This window comes from Procambarus clarkii, chromosome 21 (assembly GCF_040958095.1).
Source record: "Procambarus clarkii isolate CNS0578487 chromosome 21, FALCON_Pclarkii_2.0, whole genome shotgun sequence".
NCBI classification, from domain to species: Eukaryota; Metazoa; Arthropoda; class Malacostraca; order Decapoda; family Cambaridae; genus Procambarus; species Procambarus clarkii.
In genome coordinates this window covers 32,939,143-32,966,502 of record NC_091170.1, presented here as the reverse complement: position 1 = coordinate 32,966,502, position 27,360 = coordinate 32,939,143, and the positions used below count along the sequence as shown (strand labels likewise).

General features: G+C 38.3%; 1 protein-coding gene across 3 annotated transcripts; it reads left to right on the top strand.

Annotated features, from left to right (window-relative positions):
- Positions 1-1,285: 1,285 nt before the first annotated feature.
- Positions 1,286-27,010, top strand: LOC123760634 (RNA-binding protein 33). Of its 3 annotated transcripts, none has more exons than XM_045746377.2 (15): positions 1,286-1,485; positions 5,329-5,428; positions 7,220-7,379; positions 9,016-9,201; positions 11,559-11,782; positions 12,430-12,639; positions 12,869-13,063; positions 13,577-14,257; positions 14,777-15,056; positions 16,335-17,581; positions 18,715-18,879; positions 20,185-20,301; positions 22,184-22,423; positions 22,600-22,830; positions 24,733-27,010. In XM_045746377.2, exons 1-15 carry the CDS (start codon positions 1,478-1,480, stop codon positions 24,865-24,867), a joined length of 4,179 nt encoding a protein of 1,392 aa, XP_045602333.2. In that variant the 5' UTR covers positions 1,286-1,477; the 3' UTR covers positions 24,868-27,010. The 3 variants fall into 3 exon arrangements, with proteins under 3 accessions (XP_045602333.2, XP_045602331.2, XP_045602332.2); XM_045746375.2 differs by having other exon boundaries at positions 1,347-1,485; positions 12,430-12,648; XM_045746376.2 differs by having other exon boundaries at positions 1,347-1,485; positions 12,430-12,648; positions 22,187-22,423; positions 24,733-25,018.
- Positions 27,011-27,360: the final 350 nt, after the last annotated feature.

Here is a 27,360-nt window from a genome sequence, read left to right as displayed (position 1 = left end):
GCCCGTGCCATCTTTTGGGTGGCTTCATCTTCTTCATCTGTTTAAAACACGGGAGACGTCTCCCGTCACGCTGGGTGCAGTCGCACCTCCACAGATCTCCAGTATCATCTATTGATACTGGTGATGGCTCAAAAGGGCCACCACTTACCAATTCATGCCCGTGCCACCTATTGGGTGGCTTCATCTTCATCTTAACACATTCACAAGGGAGACATCTCCCATCATGCAGGGTGCATTCGCACCTCCAAAGATCTCCAGTATCAGCTCTTGATACTGGTAATGGCTCAAAAGGGCCACCACTTACGGGCTACTCATGCCCGTGCCACCTCTTGGGTGGCTTAATCTTCATCATCATCTGAAAAGTGTCACTATTTATACGTTTGTCCTGCACACCGCCTCCCATCCAGTGGGCAGCGGTGGATAGGTTACAGTCACTCAGTTACTACCTACAGTTAGCAAACTGGGGATATTTGGCCAAGACTTCTGGCAGCAGATCATTTTGAATGAAATATTTACACATCTCTTGAACATTTGTTATTGAGTTGTCTCTAAATTCACGTATCTTTTCGCACTCCATCACATAGTGACGGAGGGTGTGCGAATAATTTTGTTGACACAGTTTACATTTGGTCAAGTTCAAGTATGTTTTTTATTGAGGTAAGAAAAAAATACATCTCAAATGGATAGAGTAGCTTAGGCTATTTCTACCCCTCCCCTAACATTTGGTTAGGTCTACATCAACAAGTAATGAAAATTCCCAGAGATACTTATATTAGAGTCTAAGCCGAGCATTAGTAACATCTATAGAAGTCTACTGATTTTACTGGATGTTCCATAGATGTGTGACTCTCCTTGTATGATGATAGATAGAATTAATGGTGTCGATATCACTTTGCCTCAGATCTACAAGATTTTGTTAATGTAGTGAGTATTCCCTACAAAAAAAAAATGTAACACTGTGCAAGGCGGGGTTGGTTTAGTGACATAACTCTGTATGCCATTTCATGAGGATTAGCAGACACGAGTTCATATAGTTGAGAAAGCTTGCACTCCATCACATAGTGACACAAAACTAAATGAATCACTTTTTGTGATTATATTCTTTCATACATATAATAGTTACTCATATTAGCAAAACTCGTTTTCTATAAATAAAACTGTAATTCAAAGTTAGCTGTTCTGAGAACCATTAGATTTACTTGACTAAACTTTACAAAAAGTACACAAATGAGATAAAAATATAAACTTGTTTAATATGTTTTAAGACGTGGATGCTCTTGGCTGCATGACGACACTAAAGAGACGCGTAGCCGGTCTTGACTTTTAGGAACTCCCTCTATTCCCGATTATGGGACATTCGTTTGTTGTTGCCATTGTAGCATTCATTGATTCTGTGATGCTATCGTTATTTTCCAGATATTTTGAGGTTTAAACGCCGATTGAAGTGAAAACACGAGCTCACAATACTGTTTAGGAGATGGCAGAGTAAGTACTGTTTAGGTAAAGAACACAGGAAAATTCTCAGGTAAATACATGTTGATGTTAAATAGACGGCTGGTTGTTTTAGATTTTATTTTGTGTAACTGTAAGATTTGCTGGGTAAGTTATGTGTTAACTGGTTCACTACAACTGTATGAATGTAGGTAATATACAGTTAATATAGGTTCTACTGCTGCTTGAAATCTTGTTAGGGATCTGCACTGGAAATCATTTACGTAATTCCCATATTAGAGGACATGAATCCTGTACTTAGGCTTACAAGGGAACCCTAGGTCAACAACTGACCTTTGTCAGGATTCGAATCATAAGTTGCCAAACTCCTGGGTATGTATTTACTGCTAGGTGAGCAGATATATCAAGTGAAAGGAAATGTGCCCAATTATATCTGTCCTGCCAGAACTAAGGTGAACCTTAGTCCTGGCTTTGTTGCTGTTGACTCTTCCCTTTCACAGTACATACCTAAATGCTCAAACTTTCTTAACAAATGTGACCTAAGATTATGCCCTTTTCTTTTTCTTACTCTCCCTTTAGTCTCACCTCATCCCATTCTTCATTCATCCCATTATTACACTCAACCCGTTCATTTCCATCATCCTATTCTTACCTCCTTCTAGGAATCACCTTCTCTTACCTGTTCTTCACCTTAAACCTAGTCTTTTTTTTTGTGATTATTCTTGCACCTTACCTCTTAATAGAAATTACCTTATTCTCTTACCTGCACCTCACATCACTTTCCTTATTGGCCTGTTCCTTCCTCTTCTCCCTTTACGGGCTATTCATGACCGTGCCATCTCTTGGGTGGCTTAATCTTCAATCAACCAACCTCTCCCACTCCACTTATGGCTTATTCATACCCATGCCACCTTTAGGGTTGCTTAATCTTTATCAGTAATCATATGCAGTCCTGCTGCATTGGATTGCAGCAGGTTTGCTGCAGATTGGATTGGCACATCAACAGACCCCATCCCCAGATCTCCAATATCAGCTATTGATACAGATAATGGCTCCAAAGAGCCACTTACAGACTCACCATAACCCGTGCTACTTGAAACTTTTTGTTCTGAGTAGCTAAATCTAAAACAACAACAACCTCTCTCCTTTCACATATGGGCTACTCATACCCGTGCCACCTTGTGTGGTGGCTTAATTTTCATCAGTCATCCTCTATCCCTAACACATGACTTGATCATTGTCCAGGACGGATCGAAACATCGTTGTTTCTTCATCTGATGTGTGGTTTGGTCATCGTATCTTCAACCACATTATTGTGACTCATCATCTGCAAAAAAATTGTTATAATGTAAGTCCCACTTGGATGCTTCTAGAGCCAGAGCCCATATGGTCTACCCAGGTATCCATGCCCCTTTACAGTGACAACTAACTTTGCAAATGCCTCACCCCCCCCCTCCCCCCTTCAAGGGTTTTGCTGTCATTGTGAGAGAGGTTATCTAATAATAACTTGGATGCTTACTGTTCTGGGCTGATGTATGTCACTCTGAGGGTTGGGGGAAGCGTGTCATTCTGGGGCTAGTGGGGGTTGCCTTGGCCCCTCTCACCTTTCCCTCTCCTGGCATTGTATGTGCGAAGTTACCATGTGGCATACTTGTTATTGGCGTGAGAAAGCATGCTGGAGGGGGTTGGCTTTGAGAGGTTGATTCCAGAGGTAGGTTTGAGTGTCTGGGCTAGGTTGTGAAGAATAAAGAGGTCTTTGTACCAATGTTGGAGAATGTTCAATGCAGTAGGATTGCCCTGTTGGAAATGGGGAGCACCGCTTGGGATAATACTTCATTTCCTGCATCAGCCAATACTTGGGCCTCCCTCAGCTCCAGAGTGCAGACTTTATTAATCATAATACATCATAATACATATGGTAAATGAACTCCTCGAACTTAAGCTATTGAGGCAGGTGACCAAACTCCTGAATCTGACTGAAATCAGGCTCCATTGCTCCAGGTATGTTGGGCCTAGCTTAATCTTCATTTCACTCTGCTGATCCTTTCAATTCCCTAGCCACTTCCTTGGCAGTGACAACGCCCAAGTCCACAGCGGTGACTACCTTGTCACCTGAAGTGATTCCATATTTGTTTATTAAAACTGCAGTGTTTGCCTCCCTCCTTATTGGAGGACCATGGTGCTATCCTTGCAGCCGAACATGCACATTTCCCTCAATGCTGCAATGTACCATGACGTTTTTGGCTCACTGTGTGGCCTAAATATTTTTGTCACTCCTGACGACCTTAACTGCGCTGAATATTTACTTATTCATGAACAGTACAATCATACCTCAGCACTCCAAGGACTTCAAACTCAAACAATTCTGCAATCAAACACTTTACTGTATTCAAGGAAGAAATACACGGTAGTTGACCATTTGCTCCGCACTTGACCATACAAATGCATGTCACAACACACGGCAGCCGGGGAATTGGCTTTAGAGGAGGAGAAGGAGGCGTGGTAGGATGTCCCTAGTTGTGCCAAACTGTGCAGGCGATGAGTCACAATAATGTGGCTAAAGTATGTTGACCAGACCACACACTTCACCTTCTAGTGTGTGGTCTGGTCAACGTGCCAAACTGTGCTATAGACCTGTTGAATGACAATGCAATGTCCCACTTTAGTAACATTTTTAAACACAGGCAAAAATATATATGATGACCAAACCACATGACAAAAGATGGAGAAATGACGACGTTTTGGTCCGTCCTGGACCATTATCAAGCCATGTGTCTTGATAATGGTCCAGGATGGACCAAAACATTGTTGTTTCTCCATCTTCTGTTGTGTGGTTTGTTGTTTCTCTATTTTCTGTTGTGTGGTTTGGTCATCATATTTTCAGTCACATTATTGTGACTAATCGTCTGCAAAAATATGTATGTCTATGGACAGGGGACTTCCCTGCCAAACGATAACATCTCTCCTCTTCCCTACCACCTTCCACACATACCATCAACTCTTCAACTGTACAGATAAAGTGAGAATAAATGTGCATTTATTTCATATATTTATTGTGTTTAGATTTTCTGTATAATGCATGTTCGGCTTGTAAACTTTGAGTTAAATTGAAGTAAAAATGCTTCTATAAGTGTATTTTTTGGGGTCTAGAAAGGATTAATCTATTTTACATTACAGTATTCCTTATAGGAAGAAATTTATTCGGTACTCAAACAGATCGGCACTTGAATAGCGTTCTGAAACTAATTAAGTTCGAGTACCAAGGTATCAGTTTACTGTACATAAACACTTTGTTGACTCTGTCGATGTGCATATTTCCTTTAATCCCACCCGGACTGTCGTATGCGTTGTTGAAGCCCCTTCTAAAGAGGCGGCCGACCACCTAGCTGTTTTGTCCTGCATTGGTGAGATCCTGGTTCATGTAGAATTGTAACAAAAATACTTCAATTTTATTATTATGGAGTGTATACTTGTACTGTACTGAATTAGCGGTCAAAAAATTTAAACACTGTAATGTAGACCTAGGGCTACCATGCCATATTTTCTGCATCTTATGTATTTGATTGCAAGATAAAGTTAGAATGTGTTAGGATGCATTAGATTATGTTATGGATAGGTTAGATTTAGCAGGATATTGTTTAAGGGAGCAATCTAGTACCCTGCTAGGAGAGGAGATTTTCATGTACCTTACTCTACATTCCAAGTATAATTTTTGTTATCTTGATTACATAGTGGTGGCCATATCATTCATTCCTAGAATGTTCCTCCTTGACAGTATACGTTAGTGGTAAAATCAGCCTTCTGATTAATGTTATAAAATTTCACCCATTTTTTTTATTATACAATATTGGTATTGAAAAGTTATTAATTATGCAGGTTAGAAGACGAACTAATTGGAGAGGACTTGGATTATGAATATGATTTGGATGAAGAGGAAGAAGAAGCTCTCTTGGCTGGTGAAGATCCATCGGAGGAGGTTAGTCAATGCTCTCTCTCTAAAGCGCATTAGTTTTTAAGTACATGTGTATTGGTATACTATTCTCTGGGACAGGCAACCTGCTGGATTTATTGCAGTCCCCCCTCTAGCTCAGTGCCATGCCCATTGTTTTGCAGAAAAGTGGCATTATGTTGTGAAAACCATGTAATGTATATTCAAAATGGTGCAAATCAAACTTAAAGGTACAGTATACTTTGTATTATAAAAATGTGGTTAGGTTCTAGAGACTTTCAAAAGTAAATGTTTTTCACCTTTACTCAATTGAACACCTGCTTTATTGATATTCCTATTTATCAATACCTATTCTTTATTGCTTTATTGTTTTCGACTTTCCTTTTTCTCTTCTCGGTTGTTGTGGCCTCTTTGGTTCCGGTTTGTTTTTCTAAGGTTCTTTTCCTGTTGGCTTTGGCCTCTGGGGGTCAGTTGGGGGAGCTTCATGCTCTCCTCCGGCGCAGGGGGTTTCTGCTCCTTCGGTCCTGGTAGTCGGTTTGTTCGTTTGTAGACGTCTCCATCTTTTCTGGCGAAGAATGAGGCACTCCGGAGGGGCCCTTGGGTTGTTGATGTTTGGTTGGTCAAGCCGGGGGTGCATCATGTTGTGTCTGGTTGCGGCCTCCCAGGTCATCTGCAGGGTTATTAAGTCTCGTGAGCCTGCAGTCTATCCTCATGCCCATGATATTTGTAAGTTTGCTGCTTTGGCTGCCGTCTTCGGTATCATGTTTTGGACTGACATTCATTCGTGGGGATTTGAGAGGTCGAACAGGGTCCTGACCGCTCGGTATCTAGTCAACGTTCCTGGTCCAAGTTGTTTGTGTGTGGCTTTGGGTCGCAGGTTGCAGCCAGTCGTCTCAACTTCGACTTGAGGAGCGAGTGACGGCTGCCACCCGGTTAAGTCCCTTTTCTACTTTTAGCTCCATGGAGCCAGAGGGGCTCCCCTCAGAAAAACCAGCAGTGAATGTAATGAAATGCCATTTTCTGTGTGAGCCCCGGAAACTCCCTGGCACCTTTCCTCCCTCCAGTTGGTGGGTTTTTGTGTGGGTTTTGATGCTCAGCCTCTGAACTGGAGCTGTTGGGAAGCCGGCACGTTGGGTTCAAGGCCCCCCTCTCCCCCTCCCGGGGAGGGGGGGAGGGCTGCACGGACAAACAGTGCGGTGGCAGTGTTGCGTTTGTTTGCTTGTTTGTTTTTAAGTAGGGGGGAGTTCTGCCTCTCTGTGCAGTCTTCGGTTGCAATTTTATTACCATGTGGGGTCTGATTTGCTATGCCTACCTTTCTGGGTGCCAACCCCGGTCGATGGCAGACATGGAATATCTCCAAATACATAAGGGTTTCAATAGGCCATTGCTCCCTGTGCCAATGAGGGGGGGGGGCAAGGTCTGGCTCATGGTCCCCGGTAGGCTGAACTCCAATTAACTGATGCACCAGACTAATATAACAAATATCAACCTTATAGCCCCAGGGAGCTTCTGGGGCTCACCCAGAAAATGGAGTTTCATTTCATTCAATGCAGGTTTTTTGCATTGTTAAGTAAATAATGATTCAGTACTATATTTTTGAGGGGGGACATTATATTGTGTTTATATAATTTTACACAAATCATATCAGGAAACCCCAAAATAATAAAATAACATTGGTAACATGGGATCATATATTTAGCTGTTCTGGATTTGTTATGCCCTACTGTGCTATACATACATTTTTGCTTGAAACACTTACCTTGTCTCTTATTAAAGCTTAAAATTTGCTAATAAACTACTAAATCTGAAATTCTCCAGGTTGCAGTTGAAGACATCATTGAGTTAGGAGTTGAAGATGAATTTGGTGAAGATGATAGTGGGCAAATCAGTCACTCAAAAAATGTTCATAGTAGATTACAGACAACTGAATCAGTGTATGAAGAAGAGCTTCAAGAACATTATAATGAGTCATCACTTGGTAAGCAGAAAGAATGTTTCTCAAGTTGGTTTTGAATGCAGTGTTTTGTGTCAAACTAATATTATTACAGTATGGATTTTATAAACAAATTTAGATTCATCTTATTCAGTATACAGTATATTTCTCTACTTTTGTTTGTTAGTGATAGAAATAAGATCTTTATCAATAAGTAAATAATTTGTTTAGCTGTTTATCCAAATTCAATATTCCATATTTTTGTAGTATTAAATGAATCTGGAATACTGTATAGTAATTGCAAAATCTTGCATTAATTTTTAAGTTCAATTTGTTCTATGGGCTGATCCCTCCCTCCCTGTTAGTTGCCTAACAAGCTGAATTTCCTGAAATTTATTTTTCATTTTTTTGTGTGTGTAAAATCAACAACTATCATGTGATGAATAATGTGAAAATATTTAATCATGTAGGAGAAATGAAAGCAGAATGAACTTGAGCACTTTTGTGTCGAATCAACACATTACGAATTGTGATTTTTGAACCAAGGATGCAAAGGACAGTTCCTCTCTGGATTGCCACACTGAGGCACTGGAAAAGGAAGCTCACTGTTCTAGGGTTTCTTGTTGTTTCAATGGACCCAAGATCCTTGAGAAGCCTCCTTGCACTCTCTCCCCATGGACCAAGGGTCTCGGATCCTATTGGAACTAAGTTTTACCTGTGCTCTATTTTTGGTGGATACTTAAGTATTGTCACCTGCCAATTGTTTGCCATTTCTTTATGGGCATAGTGTCATTCCATTTGGTTGACCAGCAAAGGCAGTAGAGTCAGGGTACATTAGATTATGAGACACTCTCTTTGTTGGACACTGGGCAGAGGCAAGGCTTCTCTTAATGATGTCATTGACTTTGTTGTGTTTTGAGAACCAACCCCCTGATTTTCCATAGTGAAAATACCAACCCCCTGATTTTTCACATGAATGTGAGCCACATTCATCAGCATATACCTCACCACACATACATTTATATGTAGTGTGGATTTGAGCAGCAAGACTGCAATATTGAACTGCTGCAGATCAAGACATGTGCCTGTCACTGACATAGGGACAGCCAATAGGACATTCCTGCATGGGGAGCTCACACAGCTGTGAGGCAAGCACAATCACCTTGGGGGGGGGGGGTTGTTTTTGTGCCTCCAGCAAAGCTGTGGCTTCTTTGCCTAGGATGGGTCTGTCCTAGCTGGATTGTTTGTTGGCTTTCAGTAGGATTGGTCAGTCTGAGTGAGTGCTGGGTCTGCTAGGGTACCCTATTTTGTGTTGCTTTCCATGAAGTGGGGGTTATTTAGGATGTCATACAGTATGTACAGTATTGGATTTGGCAAACATTTAGATGCATTTTAGGTACATGGCTGAAGAAAAAAAAACTATGTATTTTGAAAGTTGATGAATGAATGCAGAAAAAGTGTCTGAAGAATGAAGGTGTTTTAAGATGATTTACACTATAACAGCTGCCTACATGAGTTACCACAACCACAGATGTTTACGAAGAATTGGTGCTAGTGACCTGCTATTTTTATCATTTCAGCCTCTGTAAAAAATGATTGAACCCTTGATATGATCAATGAGAGATTAGCTTGTGGATAATAGTGGCGATTGAAAGCTGATAATGAAATAAATATGGTTTAGTTACAGTTGCTTCTGAGGAGGGTGGTCATGTAGAGACTCAGAATATTGTAGAAGAGGAGGAGGAAGAGGAAGAAGAGGAGGAGGAGGAGGATGAGGAAGGAAGAGGGCGTGATCGGTTCAAGAGTGAGCGTTCCAAGATCTCCCTCACCAGTACAACTGTTGAGCGCATCATTCCAGATTCCTTAGGCAAGTGTGTTTAAACCAGTCTTATTAATAGTTGGCATGCTATCCCCTGATGGTCAAAGTGATTGGGCATCATTCCACCTCTCTGTCCTATTCCAGACCTTTGTTCTTATCTCTCTCTCTCTCTTAAGTGCTGTATTGTATAGTTATCCTGTATAGTTATCCTGGCTAAGTACTTTCTCCTGATAATTACCTAATCTCAGCCATTCAAATATCTTTAGACTTGATTTTGCACAGAATGTCTTACATTTGTTTTGATTAATTATATATTTAGGTTAATTTTCATGACTTAGATTATAACATGTGTAATGTATATACAGTATATAATAAATAATTCAGATTGTGTATCTTGTTTGTGGTTATCTAGGTTTCAAATGTAGTATAGGATTTAAACTCGTTATATTTTATGGATACTGGAGTCCAGTTTTATAATGTAATAAATACTTATTTTATAATAATATTTTATTATATTTTATAATATTTTTATTATATATTTATAATATTTTATTAATATTTTATAATAATAATTAAGTATTATTTTATAATACTTAATTTTGTAATAATATTAAAATTGCAAGTTTGTCTTGAAAATTATGAAACTTAGCTTAAAATGCTGATTTAAATTTGTTATACCTTTGTTTTACTAACAAAATTTCCCTGCATATGCCTGCTTTGAGTTTTAGATTAGAATTTTCCAGGAAATCATTCCTGGAACACAAGAGTTGCACAAAAGTTACATGAGAAACCAAGGCTGGCCCAGTCTTGGTTTCAGGTGCTGTTTGCTCAGTGTCCACACCCGAGGCTTTTTCCATGGATCTGCCTCTTTCAGCAGCTCGGGACCGGTCCAGTACATGGCTGGTTTGGTCTTCTACACTCTTCGCGTCTGGTCTTTTTGTCGCGGGTTTATCACCATTTGTTTGGTGATCAGGTGGCTTTGTTGAAGGTGTCCCACTTGAGAGTTTTGTTGAAGGTGACAGTTTGAAGTTTCCTGGCATTCTTTCTGCCATTTTCTCTCTCTCTTTGTCGGTTGTCTTCTGTATCTGATTGGGTTGTCTTTTCTGTTTTGGCTCTTTCAGGATTGTCATTTAATGCCTACTACTGTCATCTCATATCGTGCGGAGCTGGCGAAACAGCTGTAGCTTGTGTTAGGGGTCGATGTTACTTCTGCCTCGTTCTGTAAGCATTCTCGTAGCTTGTTTCACCTCCGGCCTACTCATGCGCCGCCTGAGCCGACCTGGTTCTTAGACAGGGTGCATTCCTATCTCTCTCCTCCTCGATTCGTGGTGGCCCCTTCAGTTCAAAATTTTTTTTTTCCGAGGCGCTCTTTCTGTTGGCATTGGCCTCTGGGGGGTTGGTGAGCTTCATGCTCTCCTCCTTCGGTATTGGTAGTCGGTTTGTTCAGTTGCAGCTTTGTCCTTCTTTTCTGGTGAAGAATGAAACGGCTGCTTTCCAGAGGAGTCCTTGGGTCATTGATACGTGCTTGGTCAGGTCTGGGGTGCATCATGTGTTGTGTCCGGTTGCTGCTCTTTGCCATTGCCTGCGCGCCTTGGCTTCTGTGGCTCGAGATGTGCTTTGGATTGATCCAGTTGTCACTCTTTTCCTATTCCAGGGCTCGGGTCTCCCTGGTCATCTGCAGGGTTATTAACTCTAGCCAGCCTGCGGTCTATCCTCGTGCCCATGACATTCAGATGTTTGCTGCCTGGCTGCCGTCTTTGGCGACATGTCATGGGCTGTTATTCGGGCGAGGGTATTTTGGAGGTTGTACAGGGTCCTGACTGCCCGATATTTGGTTCACATTCCTGGTCATGGGCGCTCGTGTGTTTGTTTGTGTCACAGGTTGCAACCAGTTGTTTAGCTTTCGAGTTGAGGCGCGTGTGGTGGCTGCCTCCTGGGTGTGTCCCTCTTTTACTTATCATTGGTTATGTAGCTCCAGGGAGCTATGGGGGCTCCCCATAGAAAACCAGCATTGAATGTAAGGAAATGCCATTTTCTGTGTGAGCCCAGGTTGCTCCCTGGCACCCTCCTGCCTTCCGGTCGGCGGTTTTGTTTTGCTTTTGTTGCTTAGCCTCCGAACTAAGGTTGGGTAGCTGCTGTGGTGGGTCTGGGCTCCCCCCTTCCCCTCTCAGTGTGGGGGGGGAGCTGTGCAGACGAGCGACGTTAAATATACTGTTTAATAAATGTAACCAAAGCCATCAAAGGTTGAGGAAAGATGTACACTTTCGTAAGTACAGTACTTGTGTAACTGCTTCGTGAATCTGGCCCATGGTCTAATGTATTGCATATTAACCCGATAGCTCCAGAGAGCCTCCAGGGCTCACCCACAAAAAGGAGTTTCATTACATTCAATGTTGGTTTTTTAGATGAAGTCCAAGTGAAAAAGTCAGACTTTCGAGACAACCGACGAGGTCGTGGCAATCGAGGAGGTTGGGGTCGAGACAGAGGTGGCTGTCGAGGTGGACAGTTTGGTGGGCAGAGAGGGGGCCTTAGAGGTGGACCAAGAGGAGGACCTAGGGGTGGACCCAGAGGTGGAATGATGCCTCCTCAGGGAAGCCCTCGAGGATGGCTGGGGCCTCGTCCAATGCTTGTAAGTAGTATTTTTAAGTTAAATTTTTAACTCTCGTATTTTGATCCTTAATACCTCTAGAGCCTCCATGTCTTTGAAGGTCACCACTGTTATTTTACCAAGACATTTACCCAGACATAATTTTTATTGACCAACAAGTCTTAGTGTAACCTGGTGTGGTTAAATTGTACAGTATCATCACATTAGCCAAGTGTGGATCATGTGGCTAATTTTTGGAAGATAAGCATTTACTCTCATTTTAACCTGTTTGATATAGTATTACAAAGTACTGAAAGAATGCTTGTAGTTTTTAAGTAACAATCACATGCAAAGAAATGAGTGAATAATTATTTTAAGGGATATAGCATTTTAAAGCACAATGTCTTAGTGGAGAGATTACAGCTAAAAGAACATTTCAATACATGTAGCATAGCAATTTATTTACATGTATGTATTTGTTTTTATCTCCTTGAAGGCAAAGGTATTGTAATGATTGTGTATTAGTAATTCAGTCTCTTTTTTTTTTTTATATTAAAACTGACATTCCATCACTGCTTCAAAAGCACTTATTGTATTTACAGGTATTTCCAAATTCTTGAATTGACCATGTTTTATACCATCACCTGGATTTTACCTCCCCATTTTTTTTTTTTTTTTTTTTTTTGCAGATGCCCCCTTGGGAACGTCCACCTCTGTTACTAAATCCACAGATGCGAATGTCACAGCCCAATATGCCCATTCCTAGAAATGGACCTCCCATAATGCAACGACCACAACTGCCTATGGTCTCCATGCCTGGTTCGATGCCAAGAGGACCAGCTCCTCAGCTAAATCCCAATCCTCTTTTTCCACAGTTTCCTTTTAAGACCAGCTCACAGGTTACTATCGTAATTATCCATCGCTTTCTATTTTGTTTCCTCTAATCCTCTTAGGCACTTTGCTTCTTTGACATTGAATATTACCTAGATATTTCAATACAATTAGAAATGCACAAATATTTTTTGTAGTCCTGATTTATTGAAGGTGTTCATAAATACTGTACTTCACCTTTGAATAATGTACTTCAGTATATGAATACTGTACTTCACCTTTTTCTTTTATTATCAGTGGAGTGCAGGAATTGTTCCATACGGGGCTGGTGCTATACTCGAGCAGTTGGTTGCTGGGCCAACTGGGTTTCCACCACAGGATGATTTACGAAGCTCTCTCAAGAGACGTTCTACTGACGATCCTATTAATGCTTCTCCTCCTAAACATCTGAGAATGATTCCAAATCATATTAACAATCAACATTTAATGGCTGTAAGTGGTGGACTTTACATAGTTATAGTTATGCTTTTCTATTTTACAGCACTTAACCCCTAAATTGCACAGCGATTTAAAACTGGCACATCGAGGTGTATAAGACTAAAAGTAGTTAACAAATCAAATGGGAAAACTGCATGTGGCAATTAGAGCAATGTCAGGGTTAATGATCATATCTTGAATAAGAGTATAGTATCCTATTACTCTACATAAAATTAATCACTTAGCTTATTCTTTTTGTACATTTGCTTGTTTGTAAATGTTTGCATTGACACAGTTATATATATATGGTAAATTATAAATATGCCTGTGGAATATTATGCATCTTCCATTCTTTATAATATATTCTAATACAATTCTTTTAATATTGGCATCATTAAGCTCTGATATTCTTCTTTTAATTCACGAGGATTTGACATATCGAGGTAGTGTAATTCTGTTTAGTTAGTAGACATTGATGGTTTCAACTGGGTACTCTGTGGCATTTATAAATTTTTACTTTATTTGCAGAGGAAGAAGCTTCATAATGCACTGAATCGACAGCGTGGAGGGCTGTCCAAAAAGGGCCCCATTTCTAGTAGACTGTCTATGCCTCCTGTCAATAACAACCCCAATTTAACAACTATAAAGACAGTGGACATCAATCTTGTTCAGAAGCAAAATCAAGCCAACAAACCACAGCAAAATCAAGTAAATAAACCACAACAAACTCCAGGCAACAAGCCGCAACAAAATCAGGTCATCACTCCACAGCAAAATCAAGGATATAAGCAGCAACAGAACCAGGGGAACAAGCCATGGCAAAATCAAGGAAACCAACAACAGAGTTTTGGAAATAAGTTTTTGCAGAGTCAAGGAAATAAGCACCAGCAGCAACCAAATCAAGGGAATAGGCAGCAACAAAATCAAGGGAATAGACAACAGCCCATTCAAGGAAATAGACAATATCAATATCAAGGAAATAAGCCACAACAAAATCAGGGAAATAAGCCGCAACAAAATCAGGCAAACAAGCCACAACAAAATCAGGCAAACAAGCCACAACAAAATCAGGGAAATAAGCCGCAACAAAATCAAGGAAATACACCACAACAAAATCAGGGAAATAAACAGCAACAAAATCAAGGAAATAACCAGGCCAACACATCTGTCAGAGAGCCAGCAAAACCAGCTAAGCCATCAGATAAAAAGGTAAATATGTTATTTATTAACTTATTTGACTTACTCATACTGCACCACAGATTTTACCCTTCTCTTGCCTACAGGTATACAGTACAGTAATTAAATGCATTTCTCCAGGGGCTGAATAAACAATAACTTTAGAAATTATGTACTGGGTGGTACTTGGCTGTACCCAACCCTCCCAGTCACATACCACCCACTAATGCATACCACATACTCAAGTCGCCCACAAAGAGCACCGGAAGAAGTAAGCAATAAGGCTGAGTACAAGCAGTTTCTTAAGAGGAAATGAATGTTTTACATTTTCATTCATAGGAATTGCCATGGTACTCCATGTTTAGTCTATAAAATGGGTGGAGATACTGAGATGTGGGTGATCCCCTATCACCCACATCTAGATATTTAATATTTATTTTAATAAGATATTTAACTTGATATTTAATTATGCAAGAGCCGTACATTGAATTTAGAAGTTTATGGAAATGTTTTGATTTTATTTGCCATTGTTACCTGTATTATATTTTACAGCAAGTCGCAGATTCTAATGAAGATAATGAATATCAACGGAAGATGCAAGAGCAAAAGAAGCTTCGGGAACAGATACTGGCCAAAAAGGAGGCACGTAGGAAAGCTGCTGCAGCAGTTAAGGCAACTGAGATTGCATCAAGGAAAGCAAAAGAAGATAAAGAAATTAATAAGAAACCTGATGAACAAAAGTGGAATGAGCGGCAGAAGCCAACGCAAGATCAGCAGCAATCACAACAGCCAAATAAACAAGCATATGTACCACTCAAAAGAGCATTGAAAGGTGAATTTGATCAGTTTGAATGTTATTTTTTAAAGTTAAATATTGTCAGTGGTGTTTATACTTCAGCAGATTGCTCGGTTTGTTCGTTATTACTTCTTTTTGCATATTTTATCGTCTGACCTTAGCTGCCACCTGGTGGTGTGCTTCACCTGTGCTTTCTGGCCCGTTTTACTCCGCTTTGGGGCTGTGAGCAGCAGATTCTGGTCCTGATTTTTGGGAAGCCTCATGAGTGGGTGAAGCTTAGGGGATCTCCACTGCTCTACCACACAGCCCAGTGCCATAATACAGTTGATAGATTCCAGAATATATTTCTCTTTACTTTCAATATTTATTGAATAAATATTATTCAAGTAATTATTTCCTTTTACAGTAATATCATTTGTGTCAATCAATTGTGCATACTGTATATACATACAGGTACTGTACTGTATATTAAATAAATATTCATGACCATAAATAGGTGCACAATGTAGAAATACTGTAGTTATAAATGTTTTTAAGCTTAGCAGTGCATTGTTGAGCAGGCAAACATTTGGAGTCCTGACAACCAGCTAGTGTACTGGGTTGTAACCCTTTCCACTACCACCCACAAGATGGGTATGGGGTGCATAATAAATGAACTAAACTAAACTACTGGGCTGAACTGTATTTTGGCATGTTTGGTGAGTTGTGCCAGTTATTACACTGGCAGTCTAGGGCTATACTTAGTGGACAATAAAGTACATGTTTAGGCTAGAGTGGAAGTGTGTCATACCGGAGCCCATCCTTCTAAAATGAATGAAAGTACTTATAGCAACTATTTGGTCAAGCATACAAATATGGACTGTTGCAGCCACCATTGTTCAAATTTTTATTAGCCAAACCCAAACATAAACATTCCTGGTTCTAGTATAGCATATTTATGTATGATATTAGGCCTAAGATAGCATATATTAGGCCTAGGATTGCTTGGACAAGTTTTATTTTCAAATTTGTTAGTATGCCATTTGAGCTAACTCAGTAATACAAATGTTAACTGTTGTGGCTTCAACAGTCCATTTCTGTATGTTTGACCATGTTGTTGCTATAAATATTATCATTTTAAGAGGATGGGATGCATACTGTATATGAAGAGATGAGTATCTGTATGAACTGCATCAATGTTCAGCAGTTGAACAAGACAATACCTGCATATGCTGGCAGGGCTTTCAGAGTGAATATGTTCTAAAATGAAAATCTTGAGGCAAATTGTTAAATAATATATTCAAATTCCCTAAATATTTAACATTTTGTTTACAGGCCCTGGTGTAGCAAACACTGTGCAATCTCAACAGCAAAGCAATCCCCGCATGCCAGCTCCACCGGGCCAACAAAGACCTCGCTTCATGAGGCCACGAATGCCACCAATGCAGCACCAAAGTGGGCCCCGACCTTATCCTAACCAGGTTCGCTTTCGTAGAGGGTCAGGGGCTGTAGATCGATCACACCATCAAGAACATGCGAATCGGTCACGTGAGAACACAGGATTCCAAATGAGATCAATTCCACCAACATTTAATGAACCACCACCCCGCGACGCAGATTCTATGTTTACACAAGATATTCAACGACAGCAGCATTTTGGTCAGCAACATCAGCCAGGGCACCACTTTAATCAAGGTCCACCGCAGCCAGATATGCCACCTCACCAACATGGGCCTCCACCACAGCGCCATTTACCACCACCCCATCAACCACCAACACATCAACCACCACCACCACTTCATAGTCAACCCCCTCTCCATTCCCAGCCTCCACCAACACATCATCTCCACCCTCCACCATCCCCGCAACATCTTCATCATCAGCCACAACATCATCATATTGAAGCACAGCAGCAGCATCCACCGCCACCACCCCATCAGATCCCGACAGATTTGCAACATCATTCTAATGTGCCACCTAGTCTCCCTCCCTCACAGCAACATGTGCCTCCACCCCTCATTCAGAATCCTGTTAGGCCTTCCCACCCTGCTCCCCATAACACGCATGTACCTCCTCCAGAGTTTCATCACAGACCATCAGTTAGCCAACATCATGATGCATTCATACCCCAACCTGACACATTTCCCCCAAGAGGTCCACCACCTGTTATCACCCAGCATGAAGATAGTGGAAACCGTGATTATAATACTGAACAACAATATAATGAACCACCTCCATCATGGGATAATCCACAAACATACAATGATTACAGTAAAGGATACAGTGAATCTTATGATGACAATTATTACCAGAAGGGACAGCATCAAAATGTTGAAGTATATCAGGATCAATATAGCAATTATCCATCATACAATGAATCTACCCAAGGATATGAAAGTAATTATCAAAAACAGCAGCAGCAGCAGGACAGTGACTACCAACAAGGTCAGTATCAACAAGAAGAGTACGATGAAGATAGTTATGAAGATTATCAGCAGAACTATGAAGGTGTCACGAGAACTAGGGATGTTAGAAGCAGACTTGGTGGGCGTCTTTCTTTCAACCAGAATCCCCATCTTCAGGTAATTTACAGTCCGTGTCAAATTTATTCATTCTCATTATAGCTGTACTATAACTGGACAATGGTTATAATAAAACACCAAAAAAAATATGTTGAATTAATAAATGAAAGCACAAACATAGTAAGCGTAAAGCTATTTAGTATAAGATGTAACAAAAGTCTATACAAAATATTTGCTTATTTTTCTAAATGCACAATTTAAAATTTAGTCATCCTGCGAAGTTGCAGAAAAAAATCATCCCATCAGTGAGTAGTGTGCTATGGGCCTTAGCCTTAGGGTGGTGATAATAGTGAAACACTCATTTCTAGGTCAGATCCTCAGGTGCTTTCCTTCTCTTCCCTTTCCATCTTTTATTTTTCTGTCATCCCCGGCTGTGATTAGGTGGTCTAGGCCTTAAGTGGGATTGCCAGCTACCCAGAACCTTTTGTGATCATGGTGGTGATATCTGGTGGTGCCCAATGTAGTTTGGATCTACTAACAGTAGTTTGTAGAACAGTATTTATGTTTAATTATATACTAATAATTTTCACATACAAGGTGTGTTTCAAGGGATTTAATACCATTCCTTTGTACTACGGCCAGCTGGTGCTTTCGGTAATATCTTAAGTTACACACACTATTGTCACCCTTCCTTAAATTCATGACAGGACATTTGCAAAAATATAAGTCATTATGGGAATGAAGGTCACAGGAACCTTGTGGGCTATATGAGTCCTGGGTGGACAATACAGAAGCTGGCTGTGAGAGTAGCCGAGGTCCACTTTGGAATGGAGTGTTTCACTACACTCAGCATTTTGTTTGTTTTCTCACGATGTGATGGAATATGTTTCTATATTTCTATACTGTGGGTGGCAGGTGCACATTTTTATATACAAAGGGATGGATACATTGTACCTTCCCTTCATAGAGTACATTGTTAATGCATATATACCTGCCTACTTATAGACTAGTAGACTATAGTCTACTTTTAAGTAGACTATATATAGTCTACTTAAAAAAATTATTAATGGTAACTTATTATTATTTTTTGGGTGTTTTAACACTGTTTTAATTGTATCTTTATTTAAAAAAAATTTGTTTTGAATAATATCAATAGATAATGCTTTGGCTCACTCACCACTTGCTATTTTCAGGTTAAAGTAGTGCAAACATCTCCACAAGAACACGCAACTTCTCTCACACAAGGCCAGGTTGGGCAAAAGATTCAGACTGTCCAAAGACAGGCTGCAAAAATCTCACGAAAATTTCGTAGAATCACTCGAAAGAACTTAAAGGGAGAGATAGTCTCGGTGAAAAAGGTAAGGAAAGAAATGAAATAAATTTCATGTGCAAATTTGGCTAAACAGTAGCACCTCCCAAATCTGGACCCTATAATGTATCCCTCTAAATGACAGCCTCCCAGATTTCCCCTCCAAAATGTGAATTTTTCTGAAAATTGTCCTGATTTCAGAGGGGGTCCCTGTGAAATCTGGATCATTTGGTTAAGTAATTTCCTGTAGCTCCTATTTTTTCTAAATATTTTGTATTCTTGTGTTTTTTATCATTCAGTAGAGGTCAGAGTTTAGGTCAGTGAAAGTGCCAGAAATGTTAGTCTGAAAATGATTATGAAACCATACAATATTTCCTTAATTATTTTATAGAACACGTTCTCAAGATGTCGTAGAAAATTTTGAATTAAAGGAAGGGTTTGGGCATGGAAAAGTCAATGAGCCTGGTTCATTTGGTATCATCGTCCTATTTTAGAAAAATAAGCTTAAAGAGGCTTAATCCTGAGAATTACTAGCACTGAGGGAGAAATCTTTTTAGTTGTCCATCATGCAATAGATTGAAATTAAAATTTTGCTCATCTCAAGGTAATAGGGCATGGGAAATATTAGGATAAACTTTTAATGAGTTTAATTGCATTTTTAGCACAACTTAACGGGAAACAGTTGGTGCCTTGGGAAAATCATTGAGTATATTAAAACAATGTTCTATGATTCATTTTCATTTTGAGTTTCACATGAAGACTAGAAAATTTGGCAATAACTAGCCACACAAGGTCAAATTTACATAAATTCAGATTTCATGTAAATTGGGATTGGGTTCATAATTACTGTATACAATCAGGATTTTGGAGGTGTGCCTGTATGCTGCATTGACAGTATACAGGCTATCTAAGTATAAGATCATATCTAAGATCATTATCTAAGGTCAGTATAAATATCTAAGATCATTTAATATTAATTAATTGGGTGTCGGGGAAGAATACTGCAAATAATTTGACAACGAGCAACGAGTCAGAGGATTGTAGACATATCCTGGTAATACTGGTACATACAATAGTTTTACAAAATTTGGTTAATTAAACTACAGTACAGTATCTGCATTCCATATTGAAAAGATACAATTCAATAAGACTCATAATTATTTTTAAAAAATTTGAATAAATCAATCTTAGGAAGTAAAGTAGGTTTTTCAAATTCAGTCTGCAATTTTATTAAAAATGGCCTGTAAGAGGAACATTAAGAATTTTATGTGCATATGGAAACATTTTTATCGTTCAGTGGTAGAGTACTTAGAATAATTACTCTACCTGTTTTGATCTTTCTTTAATCTAATAGATTCCTGTTGATGAAGAAGGTAACACAATTGGACCAATAATAACAGAATATGAGGCAAGTGAGTCAATCTCGGATGGAGTGGAAAGCACATCATCTTTAATGAACCAGCAGCAGCAAGTGAGTATAACATATGTGCAACTTGTTAAAAAAAAGGTATCCTGCATGTATAGATCATATTCTGTTGTCATTTCATTTGAATCAAATATCTCGGAAATCTACACGAAAGCTGTTCACCCTCAACTCGGGTTGAATAATCCAAAGTAGTTCCAAACTTCAACATTCCTTGATTGTTCTAATACTTTTGAATGGCTGTTAAACAGTTTTCAGTGGGACAATTGTATCAGTTTACTGCTTGAGTTATACAGGAAGGTTATTCAATTGTTTATTATTATTCATTATCCTTTGTTCAATGTACTCCTTGATCTTAACAGACTGGTAAATTATTCATGCTTGGAACACTGTTTTGAGAACCATTTGTAGAATATGATCAAGGCCTGAAATATAACACTTTAGATTTAATTATTACACAATTTAATTGATGGCCTCCCTCTTTGGCATCCCATCAGAAAATTATTAGTCATGGCAGTGATACAATACAGTATTGGTATTGTAGCTGGAAATAATTAAATGACTTAATTCTTTGACCAGCTTATTTGTGAATATTTGATTGTATCATTGATTTTGTTTTGTAAGATTTTATTGAGATGTGTTCAGTAATATAAGGCCTCAGTAACATGTTTAGCCATATAAGAAAGATTATTGAAGAAGGAAGACCAGAAGGAGGGAATGGGAAAGACAAGGAGGGGATGAGTAAGATTAAGAGAGAGGAGGAAGAACAGGAGGGAGAAAGGGAAGAGTTGAGTAGTAAGAGTCACAGTTGGCCTGGTTAGTGTTGTTAGTCAAATCAAGAGACTAAGTAGAAACAGACTTTGTAATGAGATAGATAGTAATGAATTGGATTTTGGTGAAAAAATAGATGAAATAATCAGGGCAATTAATTTAAAAGAGATTTAGACTTTATCCAGTTTGGACAGTCCACAGTTTTGATAGTGTAAAGAATGGCCTAAAAATTTTGTTTTTAAATAACAGTTGTAATAATGCAAATGAAGAGTATAATGGTGTTGAGGTTAGATAAGTGTTGAAGCATAAATCGTTCATGAGATAAAAAAGTAAAAAAGCATAGAGAGAATAAAATATTGGCCAAGCTGTTGAAGCTTCTGAACGCAAGAGCATTCAGAGAGTGGTGAACATATATTAGATCGAGTTAAAGATGTTTATATCTTGCAAATGTAAAATTTTGGAGTAGAAAACTTTGAATTATAACTTGAAAAACAGCATTTAATACAGAAAGATAAAAAAAAAGTGGAATGTAAATATAAAGGAAAAGATAAAGGTAGAGAATATAAAGAGAGAGGTTGGTTATTCCAATAAAAAATTAATACATCAATATAATCAATTATAAAATATTCACTTTAGAAAATTACTCCCTGCCAAGGTAAAATAATAAGACAAGAACAAAAAATAATTCCATGAAACATTCAGGGAATTATTTAGAAAATAAAACTGATCAAACATTTTCTGGTTGCAATTAAAAATAATGAAAAACTGGACAGTAAACATATTTCTGAGAGAAATTGTGAGTGTTAGGAAAAAAAGAGTGTGTGACTGGGACAATGATTGCATATTGATGCATGATGCCAGAGTGAATGGAGATACAAATCAGCTGTTTGTGTGTATATGTATGCTGTAAATAATGGTGAGATGCCCTAATACTTTGGACAAAACTTTGGACTTGATGTTACAGTGTGATACTGAAGGACAATGGGTGCTACAAGGCTTTGTACTAGGCTTCACCCTCCCGATTTCACTTGGGAGGGAACATGCATATACCTGTAATAGAAAATTTATGATAGTACACATATTACTTCTCATTGATTCATCTAAGATTAATATGGTTTATTTTACTATTTCTATGCTAATTGAAATCATATTTGTACAGCAGCAACAACGTGTACCTGTAGTCAAGACCTTACGTCAGATAGTAAGAAAGGTACCAATGCCTCAGCAGCAACAGCAACAGCAGCAGCAGCCACAGTCTCAGATCAAGTTACGGGAGATCCCTCAAATGAATCAGTCCACACATCAGCAGCAACAGCAGCAGCAGCAGCAACAGCAACAGCAGCAGCAACAAGTTAAAGTTGTAAAGAGGACAGTTGTTTCTTCAGATGGGTCATCACAGGTTAGGAATTCATTTTAATTGGACTGTTTTGACAGATAACATCTGTCTACTTTATAGATGTAAATTCTGGGCTAAACAGTTACATTATGCTATTTGTACAGTATAGAAGACAAAATGTTGCAGACATATCAAATTAACCCATGATAAAAATTAAAGCTAGATTGTTTTATTTTCAGGCAAATACTGGGGGTCGGCGCATAGTGACAGCAGGATCCCAACAGCCTGGCAATAGTGGAGTTGTGCATCGTTCCGGTGGTGGAATCCGGCGGGTAATCAGTTCAGGCTCCACGACTAAATCACCTGATGAACATGATCTGCCCACTGTCCAGCTCTGTGATTTGCCATCCAATCTTACTTTGTCTGATATCAATCGAATGGTGGCTAATACAGGGGTAGGGCAACCCTTGGTATGTACAAATTTAATACGACATTGTTCTACTTCACATTCTTTCTATTTGACTATATTCAATAAACAGTTTTTTAATATTTAAGATCTTAGGGAAACGTATTATTCACCATGTTGTTATTACGTATAGCACTTTCTTTGCCTTTTCATACTTTAATCAATATCCTATTTTTATACTGTATATGGATATGGCTGCATTCCTTTGTTTTATACTTTCTTTTTTTACTGATAATTTTACCTTTATGGTGTGTTTGTAGATCTCTTGAATCAGCATCATTCAGTTTACTTCTTTGTAATATAAATACAGTATTCTCATTGGTATCTGTTGATTTATTTTTCTCTTAAGTTTGGAATATCTTGGTCTACATTTTTGGGTGGAGCTTTTTTGAGGCAATTTTTAAATGTGAATACAGGCATGTATTGATTAATGAGTGAGATATGTTCCACGGATATTGTTTGGTTACTGAAAACTGGTTAGATGATCATTGTTTTCCCATTAACTGTGTTGAAACTGTGAACTGTATTAAAACTTGAAATTTAAACTTACCACACAAAGAATCAGGGGTTTGCAATGGCTTGGCATTTGTATTACTTGGAGGATAGATGGCAGTGATTACCAAAGTTAGTTATGAGATGAGAGCTATTCTCATGGTTTCCCATCTTCCCCACAATATTTGTCGTGTGATACCTTGAGGCTACTGTCAGTTTTAGCTTACACAACCCTCTTGTTTACATTTTTCCATCCTTCTGCTACACTATTTGCAATCATCTAGGTATTTTATGCACTAGCTTAACTCCCCTATAGTGACTATAGTAAAGTGAGGTCTAGCTCCATATAGCTTTGAAGTTATTGATGGAGGTTGCTTCTATGACTTTTTTCAGTGCTTACCTGGTTATCTATCAGTAACAGTGGAGGGAGTGAAATCTTGCTCTTTATGCCCCGCATCCTAGTCGTTTAAATTGGACACACTGATTACCTCTCTCAAACATTAACGTTTTCATAATTTTTTTTTTAAAGTTTTGCATGAAATTGGCTTCAACAACCTCCTCTTCAGTGCATACAAATTACAAACTACCTGTAAGGGGAACCAGAACTTCCTTGCCCCTCACCGACACAATTGCATGTACAACTTCCACTGATGTCCCTTTGTCCTACCTCTTTTTTAATTTAAATAGGCTTCCTGTATCCAGTTTTTCTATTCCCCTCACGGTCTTATATATGTATTGATCATGTCACCTCTGTTTCTTCTCTAAAGTTGTTGTAAAGGGTAAGTTTTCTGAATCTCAACAATTTGAGCGGCTTATTACAGCGAATTCTCATAATTAGTATACTGTACTTGTTGAAGGAAACACGCTTGTTTGTGTTTTGTCTCGAAATCTTTTATAAGAGTGTTTGTTTTCATGTACAGTATTGTAGTATTTCTTTAACCTCCCATGAGAGTCTGAAATAGATTTATGACATGCCATTGTTTTACTGGATAGTTTATTTTTGGTCTTAAGTTATATACTTTATTTAAGTTATTAAGATTTGCAAACAAAATGTAAAGATAATGAATGGGTTATTTTTTTTTTTTTTAACTTATCCTGCCACTTTTCACCAGACCATGAAAATTATGGTGAAATATCAGTTTCACAATGCAGGAAAGATAAAATACATTTGTAAGTCTATGGAACTGGTTGTCTATTAAAGGGTAGATAGTGCTACAGTGGGGACTTGGATTTACAATTTATGGCTTGCAACTAATAGGTTATGAGGAATACCCACCAAGTAATAAATTGAGAGGCATAAATTAAAATCCACTTAGGTTAAAATAATGGTTTAAAATTTTGTCTCAAAAATATTCGCAGTAATTTGGAGAAAACGTTTTTAGTAAGTAAATAAAAGTAAATAAATCTTTTTCAGAGTGTTGACTATGTGCCGGGTTCTCGTGAGTGCATCATAAGATTTAGGGTGGCAGAGGTTGCTGCTAAATTCTACCAGAAAATTAACAGGAGAATGGTAAATATGTCATTCATAAGAGCAAATATAATGCTGTAACCCATTTTCAGTGATGACATTGTTTGGACTGCCTTTAATACTGTACTTTTAATTATTCGAAGGTCTTGAAGGATAAATATAGTTTTTCGTAGTGTTAGGGCATTTTGAAAATGCCTTCAAATTTGTATCGATTATTGTGATTGTATTTCTTGATAGGTCCCCTTTTATTTACTGTACGTGTAAGTTGAAAAGTAACAGAATTTGTGGCATTAATTTCAACCTACTGGTATCTTTGATGCCATGTCCCTTCCAGGAATTCCCCTTTCTTGAAAGGGTAGCATATCTTGGCAAAGTTTTATTTTAATTTGTAAATGTGACTTACCTTATGTAGCTGCAGACATTTTAGTATGCACTTTTCTCAGTTATGCATAAATATCTTTTTTTAAGTTACCAGTACTTGTACCTTCTTGACTAGAGATGAAGTGATATACTGAATGAGAAGCGCTTGCTTAAATGCAATTTTGGTTAGTCACGTTTTGTTTCTCATACATGGTTCAAAGTTTTATTCTAAGTAAATAATAATTCATTGGCTTGGGAAAGCTATTTTATGTGAGTGATGGAAACTTTCCTTCTTGTTACTTTAAACATTCAGGATAAATGTTCCGAATGGAATGACATTGTCAGTCATGATGGTTTAGTGTAATGTTTGGTTAATTATGTAAGTGGATTTATTGGGAATCGTGTACTATCAAACAATTCCTGTCATCATAGAAGACTACAGTTCGACAAGAGAATCATCTTGCACTCGGATCCCTGAAAAGCACTATAGCACCTCTGCCCTACCTCTGCCACCATGAGGTGTACAATTTATGTTCTGTGCTGTACTGAAGTACACTCCTGCTGTCACTGTGCTGCCACCTGTTATTATTTGACTGTGTTTCATGTACTGTACTTTGTGAGAGAAGCATAATTAAAATGTATATGTACTGGGTACATATTCTTTTATTCAGACTAATTATAGTTTAATGAAAACTATAATTTTCATGTTCATTACATATTTGGAAAGATTAGTGTTGTGAAGTCTTCTTTATTGGTTGATATTTCCTTAGTAGGTATGAATATATGTATGGAAAATCTTCCATTTTGAGAGGATTTTCATAACATAATCACAATCACTGAAATATTCATTGAAAGCACTTGCCATGATTTGTTATATTGCCACTAATCCACATTTGTGAGTGTGGTGGGTGCCAGTGTGTTGATGATTATATAGCTGGTATTGTCCTGTAAGTTATATGTGACCCCAAGATATTTGTTTTTCCATATGATTTACAAGTCAATAGGCTATGAACCATGCCAGACTGAGCATCTCTATTGTTGGAGAAATTAACATGGATATTTTAATCTGCATTCTTGATTCACACTCGTCCTTACTCGGATGAGTTGTCTCGGGAGCAACAATGTTCATGCAAATAGAGGCAAGTGTTAATTATGTTATTTTGGCATTGAAAGCAGAACTCTTGTTTAACTGTGACTAGAGAACATCTTACACCTTTGAAAGAATTAAGATTATGCTTCTTGGTCTTACTGTTGTTGCTGTAGCTGCTGTGTTTTGCCATGGCCCATAAAAGTTATTATATCATCCTTGTTACAACTGGCTGCTGCTGCTGTGTTGCTTTTTCTGGATTGAAAAAAACCAAGGAATGCATGTGACTTACCAGTTATGTAATGCTATCAAGATGTGTTTTCTAAACGTTAGAAGGCGACTCGTTCATTCTCATGTTTACACTGAAGGTGAAGTGCACCACGCAGTCAGATCTCTACTTGAGAAAGATGATCAGCTTGACTCTTGAGGAACACTAATACAGTTGTTTTCTCTGGTGTTAAAAATGTTGTTGATTATAGGACTACTATAATGATTGATCAGTTCTTTAATACTGTACCTGCTAATGTTTTCCTCCATTTGTTAGGGCTTAGGTTTTATTGCAGAACTTTCAATTGTAATTATGATATTCATCATCTTTATGAATTGTCATAAGAAACAGTTATGATATAATTAGAATGCAGAGTTTGCCAATACATGAGGGCTAACAATCTAAGAATATACATACATTGTATTTGCGCAATATAGCTATAAGAAATATATATTATATTTAGTTTATGTATAAGTGTTGTTGGTGTGATATTAAAAGACACACATGCAGCCAGTTGTTTTAGAGTCCTTTATTGTAAAGTTCTGATGAACCTAATCAATTAAAGAAAGAGAAAATTTTTAAAAGAAGTTAATGAACTGCTAATGTATGATGATAGATGAGGTCCAGAGAAGACTAACAGCATCTTGGAGTCTCATGTGCGGCTAACATATTATTATGAAATGGTCTCTACTTTTTGTGTGTGTGAGATAATTTAAGAATCAAAGGGTGAACAGATCCTTCAATGGATATATGTGAATAGAATTTTGGTTGACTGCTATTTAGTAATCACAGTAAATTTGGTGCTATATTATTATTGTAATGAGGGCATTTTATGCAAATGTATTGCAATAGTTTTCCA